This window comes from Hevea brasiliensis, chromosome 14 (assembly GCF_030052815.1).
Source record: "Hevea brasiliensis isolate MT/VB/25A 57/8 chromosome 14, ASM3005281v1, whole genome shotgun sequence".
Lineage (NCBI taxonomy): Eukaryota > Viridiplantae > Streptophyta > Magnoliopsida > Malpighiales > Euphorbiaceae > Hevea > Hevea brasiliensis.
Window position 1 is genome coordinate 20,375,299 of NC_079506.1, and position 9,591 is coordinate 20,384,889.

The 9,591-nt window shown below is 32.5% G+C and overlaps 1 protein-coding gene across 1 annotated transcript; it reads left to right on the forward strand.

Moving 5' to 3' along the window:
* Nucleotides 1-2,384: 2,384 nt before the first annotated feature.
* Nucleotides 2,385-4,491, forward strand: LOC110635164 (protein ACCELERATED CELL DEATH 6-like). The gene is made up of 3 exons (XM_021784380.2): nt 2,385-3,078; nt 3,218-3,750; nt 3,948-4,491. Exons 1-3 carry the CDS (start codon nt 2,385-2,387, stop codon nt 4,488-4,490), a joined length of 1,770 nt encoding a protein of 589 aa, XP_021640072.2. The 3' UTR covers nt 4,491.
* The last annotated feature ends 5,100 nt before the right edge of the window (nt 4,492-9,591 follow it).

Here is a 9,591-nt window from a genome sequence, read left to right on the forward strand (position 1 = left end):
TTTGACAGTTAACATGTAATATAAGAAAAATTAGTGCATTCATTAATTTATTGACTTGTGAATTGATTTTGATATTATTGTAATTGCAAGAATTAAAAGCATATTTTCTGCAATGAATATTATGAAAACTTAATTGTAAAATTGGATGGGAGATATGATTATTTGAGTACATAACATTGAGAAAGATGCCCTTGATTTTTTTTAATAAGCAAGAAAAGATGTCTTTGATAATATATTGATAATGAAGCCGTCATCAATACTTTTAGAAGATGAAAACTGGCTGAGGCTCACAATTATAAGTTTAATGTTGTATAAATAATTTATTATTTTATGAAATAATTTTTTTATTTAATTATTTTCATATATGAAAAATTTACTTACATTTTTATGTTTTTTTCTCTTACTAAATAGTTTATTATTGTATATAATATTTTTTTTAAATTAAATAAAACATTTTTTTTATTCACCGATTTAATTTTATAGATCCGCTCCTGCCAAAGGGCACAACAGCCAGTTGAGCTTTTAATATACAGAGAGAGAGACTCTATTTTTTTAAAAATTAATTTAATTTGAATTTTTAATTTTATAAAAATGTTTTATTTATTTCATGGCACATATGTTAGATTTAATGGTCATTTAATATAGGAGTTTAATTGGGCTAAAAAAAATTTAAAAATTAATAGAGCTTGATATAAAGTCCAAAGACTAATTAATATTCTTAATCTTTAATGAATAAATTTAATGAAATTTATATAGCAGGGGGTGATTGATAATTGTTTGAATGAAATTAATTATTTAGTTCTTATATTTAAAAAAAAAACATTATTTAATTTTTATATTTTATTTTTGTTAAATTTTTTAGTCTCTTTATTAAATTTTCTATTAGTTAATATCTTTCAAAGTATTATTAGTCTTTCTATTTTAGTAAACTATTAAATTAGTCTCTTTATTTTAAAAAATATTACTATTTGATAAAATTAATTAATTAGTCAATATATTTTGAAAACATGATATTTTAAAAAATATATTTTTAGATGAAAATGAAAATTTTGTTATGTGAAGATTAAATATGAATTTACACTTTTTTTTAATTGTTCAACTATATTTATTCAATTACTTGTCATTATTACTGTGTTTCTTCTATTAAAAATAATTTTTCTAGATTATCGTCTTGATTATTTAGAGATTTAAGGAAATTGATTAATTTTTTTATGCATACAACTTATATCAATTTCCGTTAAAAGATGAAAAATAGAGAGAGTGAAGGGGAGAAGGATGTGGGTGTAGAGGAAAAAAAATTATGAGAGCGATATAGGGAAAGAGAAATAAGGGGGTGGAGTTAGGGTAGTTTAGGTATAAGAAAATAATAAGAGGAAAAAAAATTAATAGAATTAAATTATAAAAACTAATTAATTATTATTAAATAGCATAATTTTAGAAAAACAATAACTTGCATTTGGATTGATGAATTTGAAATATGATATTTAACTTAAAAGTTATCTAATTAATTCATTAGAATCATAAATTTGTATTAGGATCATAAATATATAAACATTTAATTCAATGATGATTTCAAATATTTTATAAAAGGACATGTTTATATGAAATCTATTTTAAAAGAATTTGAAATCACATTTGTAAATTAAATATTTTTTAAATTTAACTATGCAGAGTACTTATATTGAAATACTTACAGCAAAATCAAAATCAAATTTCTTTTTTTAAAATCTTAACAAAATTTTCAATAATCAGAGAATATTGTATTTATTATTTATTCTCTTTTGTGTTCTATTTTCAAAGACTTGGACAAGTTTATTTAAATTAAAAAAAAAAGTAATTAACCTTCTACATTATGAGACAGGTATTTAATTATTCAACTAATGGCCTGAGGGCATGGAAGATTCAACTGTCCAGAGGTATTAAGAGTACCATACAAAATACATTTGCCTTCCCAACTGTATCTTCCTCAGTTTAAGAATTTTTCTTATTTAGATTAGGTTTATATGGATTCAAGACATAATATGTATTTACATATTAAATATATGAATTCACATATATTGTTTATCTTAAAATTATGATAAAAACACATTTGTGTTGTTAAATTAACGTTGGTGGTATTTTAATTTAAAAAATTATAAAATTATGAATTTAAACTCCTTAATAAAAAAAAAAATGAATGCATTAAATTAACCCATCCAACCAAACACAACCTATATATGTCTGCACTCTCCACTCTCCAGCTCCTTAAAAATGGAAGTGTCTGGCAAGTTTGTGTTATAACTTGTGAAGAGAAATATCTCAAATCATGCTGTAAAAGCTTTTTCCTGCTCATTATTTTTCATTGCTCAACTTTACTAGCTAGCGACCTCTAGCTACCTACATTTATGGCGGAATGCCAAGATTTGCTAGAAATTCAATTAGCATCTGAGACCAATAATCAGCCCAAACAAAAACACATCATCACTTTCATGGATCGTAAATGGTACAATGCTGCAGCTGAAGGCCGAATTAACCAATTCAAAGATTACACAGAGCCTCTAGATCTTTTGCGTACTGCAAACAAAAATACAGTCCTACATGTTCATATCACAGCAGTGAAAAAGGAAACGGAAGAATCCATTGAATTTGTGAAACTAGTTATCAGCAAGTGTTCATCGCTGCTAGTTGAGCCCAATATCAAAGGCGAAACTCCTCTGCACATTGCAGCAAGGTTCGGTCATAAAAATATAGTGGAATGTCTTGTTGACAACATCAAGAAGGCTCAACACGAAGACCTTGAGAGAGGTGCAGAGGCGTCAATAAGTGAGAAGATGCTGAAGACGACAAGCCCAGATGAAGACACAGCCTTACATGAGGCTGTGAGAAATAATCATCCTCAAGTGGTGGAGACATTGATTAGAGAAAATCCTGAATTTGCGAACATAGCTAATGCCGCCGGAGAAAGCCCGCTTTACCTTGCTGCAGTGAGGGAGAACAATAGCATAGCTTCTAAGATATTGGAGATATGTCCCTCTCCCGCATACATCGGTCCCAAGGGTAGAACAGCTTTGCACGAAGCTGTGATAAGTAAAGATAAAGGTAAAAATCCTTTTTTTTTTTTTCATCTTTCTTATTTTAATTTAGGTCGATCAAGCTCATTAATTTTACAAATTTCATTAATTAAATTTCTTTTTTTTTTACCCTTAAAAAGTTGATATCTTTTTCAATTTTATCATAGATTTGACAAGAAAAATACTGGACAAAAACAACAGTCTGACCAAAGAACAAGACAAAAAAGGATGGACTCCGCTGCATTATGCTTCCTACTTCAATCTTATTCCAATTGTGGAAATGTTACTAGCAGATGATAATAAATCTGCAGCCTATATTGGCGATAATCATGAAAGGAAACCTCTTCATATTGCAATTATCTGTGGCAAAAGCCATTTAAAGGTGATGAAAAAAATTATGTCAGATTGCCCAGATTGCTGCGAGCTGACTGACAATAGAGGCCGGAATATTCTCCATTTTGCGGTGGAAAGCGGCAGTTTTAAAGGAGTGCAAATTATTACTGAAGAACCTTCCCTGGCCAACCTAATTAATCAGAAAGATAAAGAAGGGAACACTCCAGTCCATCTAGTCGCTGCTTTTGGCTTTGAAGAATGTAGTCTTACAGAACACCACCTAGTTGATATAAAGGCCGTCAACAATAAAAATTTAACCGCTCTGGACGTGGTGCTCGAAAGAAAGGATGAAAGCTACGAGCCATTAGTACGCCAACTTGATTTTATGCCCAATATATCATCCCCCACAAATTGTAGATTTTGAATTTTTTTCGAAAAATTTTTTTCAGCTTGAACTTAAAACTTCATTGACAACACTAAGCCAAAATGAAAAATTATTCGCTTTTATTGGAAGGCATTGATTTGTTTTTATAACAGCAAAGTGAATGAACTTTCATGTTGCAGGGATTTACAGAAAGAGACCTAAGGCGGGTGGGATATAAACGAGGTCGGCCTTTAGTCCAGCTGAAAGAAAGAGAACAAGCTAAAATCGACGATAAGTTCATCTCTGAACTCAAGAAAGCGAGTAAATCCCATCAGATAGTAGCCACCCTCATAGCAACAGTAACTTTTACGGCAGGTTTCACCTTACCTGGCGGTTACAATCAAGATGGCCATGACGAAGGAACAGCAATTTTAACTAGAAGATCAGCCTTCAAAACTTTCCTTATAACCGACACCCTGGCGTTGGCCTTCTCCATTTCCGTTATGCTTATCCACTTCTTGTTGACACTGTCACGAAACAAGAGAAAGTTCTTTTTTCTGTTCTTTTGGGCATTTGTTTTCACTATTGTTGCTATGATGTTAATGATGGTGGCATTCATGGCTGCTGTGTATGCCGTGATGCCGCACTCCTCATCAGGTCTTAGGGCTGCCATTTGGGTCATCGGAAGTTGTTTAGCCTTATTGTGTTTCTACATGCTCAAGGTTACGTTGCCTGAAATTTGATATTGTGGTTCAAACTTATTAAAAATATTATTATTTTTGAAAAATTCTTGCACCCACGAAGGGGTTTCAGATTCACTGCAATAAAAGAGGATCAATTGATCCCTCTTCTCTTATATATTTATATATTTATATAATAAAAATTATATTTTTACCACTACTATATATTGAATAAATTATTATGTGCTTGTGGTATAAACACACCAATTGTTTCTAAATTTAAAAAAAGAGTATGAATCTTAATTTCTAAATTCAAAACTTAATTGTTTTTATATGAGTATTAAGCGCATTATTTGTTAGTGCACTAAATATATTATATAATTTACTTATATATTGATTTTGGAAAAAATATTTTTCTACATCTGCCATTGCTGTGTACGACCAATAGAAAATTAATAAACAATTATTTTAAGTAGGTCCTATTATAATTATAGATAAAACCATCAAGATTTTATGCAATGTGGCGTATTATATTAGTTGGGTGTATACATAGGGATAAAGTTCATCAGCGTTTACTGTAAATCAATGAAAATAATTTTATAATTTCATTATGAAAATTTATGTGCTTTGACATTATTATCCCTTAATTTATTTTCATATTCAATGGTTAGGATTTCATATTCAATGGCTGCCATTTTCATCTTTGTCAGCCTCTTCATCTTCGATTTGCATCTTCTTCATCTCCTATCTGCATCTACTTCATCTATATATTAATTTCAATACTGATACATGGTTGTCATTTGAATGATATTTTATAAATAGTGAGCTAAAAAAACTTTCCATTTAAATTTTTTTTAATCTGTTTTCATAGAATAATTTCCAAAAAATTTATGGAAGAATTTAATGTTCATATGGAGCTTTATTCAATTTGATGCTAAATCATGCTATTTGCTAACCTGCTGAATATATAATAAATAAGAAATCCAAAACTTGATGAATAGTAGATGCTCAATTGCAATCTTCAAAAGGAGCACATTCAATATATTTTTCATTATAATATGAATTCTGTTCAACAGGGGTTATTCACAAGATGAAACTTTCAATTTCTCTCTGAAATTCTCTTAAAAATTTTCTGCTTTCATCACCCAAAAATAGGCAAATTAACTCTTTAAATATAAGGAATTAGTGAGAATATAAGAGAGAAGCAACCCTTGATTCAACAAAAAAAATTACTGTTATTTTTGTTTGTTTCGTTCTTTTTTCGCAGGTAGAAATTGTTAGGCCACAGAAGGTAGCTTAGTAAAATGTTTATTAAAATGTTAAGGATAAATAGATGAATTTTAAAAATATACAGACTAATTTATAAATTTTGTTAAATCTCATAAACTAAATTGTAATTTACCCTTTTGTATACTGTAAATTCTTTTATCTATCAATAATTGCATTCATTGCACGTTGAATGTGAAGAAGTTAAACTATTATCTTAGCAATAATAAGCCAAGCGAATAATTCAAATCGAAGCAATTGGATATTTGACTCGGGACCTATATGACATGATCAATCAATAGATATACTCTTGATCATTGTGAAAAGGAAAAACAATTTCACCTTGATTGCAGCTTTCTCTAGACCTCAAGAATACCTTGCATCTATAATTTTTTTTTTTTTTTGTCCTGGTGGAATGAGCATGAAGAAATTAACTATATTTCTTTATTGGGAATATACAAGTGTGGAATTCCTACATCAAAAAAAGATGGGATGAGTGAGAGACATATAAGTGAGAATGACCCATAGATTTATTACCTTAAGGTTTTGGATTGGATGTGATGTCAAGCCTATGAGTGTGTTCTTTCACAAGGCCCATCAAAAAAGGATTCTCCCTAGGCACTTTGGGCTCTCCAGATCTCTAACAAGTGGTATCAGAGCCTTGGTTTGGCAAGAGACGAGTATAAAATCGGTGGTCCTTGATTCTCGTGATGCTCTGACACATGAATGAAAGAGTCAAGTGACTCTTGGTAGGCCCAATGGAGGAGGAAGGAACTCTTCTGGAGAACAGTAGATCGATAGAGTGGGAACTCTCGATACATGTGATGGCTCTGGCATGGCTCTTACAAGTGCATGCTTGAGTGGGTTTAGTGGAGTAATTAGGGGCTCTTGGTGACACCGTAATACTTGAGTTAAGAAAAAAGGCTTTCGTTTAAGGGAGAGCAAGCCCAGTAAGCCCAATGTAGAAGAAATTCACACTTAAGGGGGAGATTGTTGGGAATATACAAGTGTAGAATTCCTACATAAAAAAAAAATGAGATGAGTGAGAGACATATAAGTGGGAAAGACCCATAGACTCATTACCTTAAGTTTTTGGGTTGGATATAGTGTCAAGCCTATGAGTGTATTCTTTCACAAGGCCCATCAAAGAAGGATTCTCCCTAGGCGCTTTGGGCTCTCTAGATCTCTAACATTCTTTTTCTTTTGAGTTGTTCTACTAGGTCGGTTGCTCAAGACCTAAATACTCTTATTTTTTAATTAGTCATGAATTTTATAAAATAAAACTAATAAAAAGCTATTTGAAATCGTTAATAATTTTTTCCCCATTTTGTTAAATGAAATTCAATTATTTATTGCGTATTACTAAAATCTTTGAATTTTTTTTATATACATTGAAGAATTATTTAATAAATAAAAATCATTGATGATACTGGAGTAAAATAAGGACAAAAGTCCTATGAACATTCAATGTGGTAGTCAAAATGTCAACTCAACAACCCCACAAAAGTCCACTCAAACATCTAAAACTGAGCATCCTTAAGCCGAACAAATGATAGTTCGGCCTAAGCCCATACTGAACAATAACGAAGGAATCAATATCATTCGCTCACCCAAATTGAGCGAAACCTATACTGGACAAAAACAACATTAAAGAAGGAAAGCCAAATCATGAGGAGGCAATCTCGGAATGCCAATCTGAAATTACCTCCGCAATTAATGCAATGACTATTTTTCTTAAAAGCCTATAAATATCAAAGAAAGACTAGGAACAAGGTATGCATGTTCTTCTTTCTAAACCTTATTACAATTCCTCTTCATACTTTTGTATCCAATTCAATTACTTGAGCATCAGAGTGGCTTGCTAGAAAGCCACCCATCTTACCCTTTGCCTTGTTGCAGATCTATATGGCATTGGAACTAGACCCCTAAAGCTCTCAGCAACATCAGTGGCACCGTCTATGGGAAGCTCAGATCACCAACTGACAACCCACACCCGATATCATTTTTCTTTATTTTTCATTTTCTATGCTACTAGTGAGTTTTAATCTCCAATTCTAACTCATTTTTATTTTTTTGTGGTTTTTGCTATTTCAATGGCTGCAGATTTAAGGACTCCCAACAAAATCATTATTTCCATCACCCCCGCATTAGGAGGAGGGGAACCATCGGTCGTAGCAATAACCCAGAACTTGACCATGCCCACTGTCCACATTGTCAGTCTGATTTCACCACACGGCACTGTCATGATAGATCAGTAGAGTCCATTTCAAGACATGACACTGAAGCAGGTTTTCCAGTGCATCGAGGAAATAGAAGCCAAATTGCCTTCCTTAAAGGACTTATCCCAGGGACCAGTGCTCCTCTAGGAACACCAACCCTGGAAGCTGGACTAGTCTTAAGGACACCTTGCGGAAAAGCATACCTAGCCTGATCCAAAGAGACCAAGCAGGAAATTGCTCAGTCAATAAATAACTCAATGAAAAAAACTGAACAAATCACAATGAACGAATAAAAGGAACAGTCTGATGAGACGCCTCAACCAAAGGTGAATGAGGGATTGGTGAAACTAGTATGAAGATATTAAAAACAAGTAGAAGAAGAAAATTTTGGTATTGCGGATGAGTATCCATTGGTCAAACAGATCCTGACCAAATAGTTCCCACAAAAATTCAAACTACATGTGTTAGACAACTACTCTAGAAGGATAGACCCAAGGAGTCATGTGACAAACTTTCGAAAAACAATGATGCTACAAAATGTGAATGACTATCACCTATGCTAAGTATTTCCAATGACATTGACTGGGTTGGCCAAAAAATGGCATTAGCACGTCAAACCCAAATCAATTCAAAATTTTTATCAGTTCGGCACCATGTTCAAGAATAAATTCATTTCCTGCATCCTGTCGAAGAAGTTATCCTAGATCTTTAGAAAATAAAATAGCAGGGGGGAAATCCCTTAGGGAATATATTGCTCAGTTCAATACCGAGGCAATATAGGTTGACAACTTGAACCATGAGACAACATGTGAAGCTTTGAAAAAAGGGACCTAGAATGTTAAGTTCTCCCACGTTTTGATTAAAAAAACTCAATAGTAAACTACTATTAGTCAATGGAAAGGGCTCAGAAATACATCAGGCTAGACGAAGAGCATCAGGCCCTGAGAGAAGAAAGAAAATTTGGGTAAAGTAATAACAGAAGACCAAGCAAGAAGAATTATAACTCGGATTGTGAGGGGTATAGCTTGGATAGAAATACTAAGCAAAGTAGAGAGAGGTTCCATAACTGCACGCCATTAAATGAAGCAAGATCGAAAGTTTTGATGTGGATACAGATAATGGCAAGAAAGTCAAATGGACAAAGAAGCTCAACCCTAATACTTCAAGAAAAAGGGGCAAAAGTAAGTTCTACAAGTTTCATAAAGATCATGGCCACACCACTGATGAATGCAGATAGCTCAAGGATGAGATAAAACGACTAATTATAGATGGTCGGCTTAGGAAATTTACAAGGGAAATTTAGGATGAAAGAAAAATGTCCACCTCTAAAAGCAAGGATACCATCACAGAGAAGGATGAGAGTTTGATCGGGGTAATCAATGTAATTATTGGCGGACCAAACACAGGCAAGATAGGTAATAAGAGGCCGGTTGAGCCAAGCAATACTGAAGGATGAATAATCTTCTCCATCGAATAGATGATTAAGCAAGGAGACAATCGCTATTGGTCTTAATGACCATGAGGTAAAACAACCACATCCTGAACCTTCAGTTGTATCTGTGCAGATGAGCAGGTACACGATACGTCGAGTGTTGATTGACACAGGTAGCTCAGTGAACTTCCTAATGAGAGAAGTCTTGGAAAAACTTAAGCACAAATTAGAAAACTTGGTCAAAGTT

Excerpts from the sequence above, each read along its gene's own strand:
- LOC110635164 (XM_021784380.2), top strand. The coding sequence starts at position 2,385 with ATGGCGGAATGCCAAGATTTGCTAGAAATTCAATTAGCATCTGAGACC. Across the intron at positions 3,079-3,217 it reads TGTGATAAGTAAAGATAAAG|ATTTGACAAGAAAAATACTG; the intron begins GTAAAAATCCTT and ends ATTTTATCATAG. Across the intron at positions 3,751-3,947 it reads ATGAAAGCTACGAGCCATTA|GGATTTACAGAAAGAGACCT; the intron begins GTACGCCAACTT and ends TTCATGTTGCAG.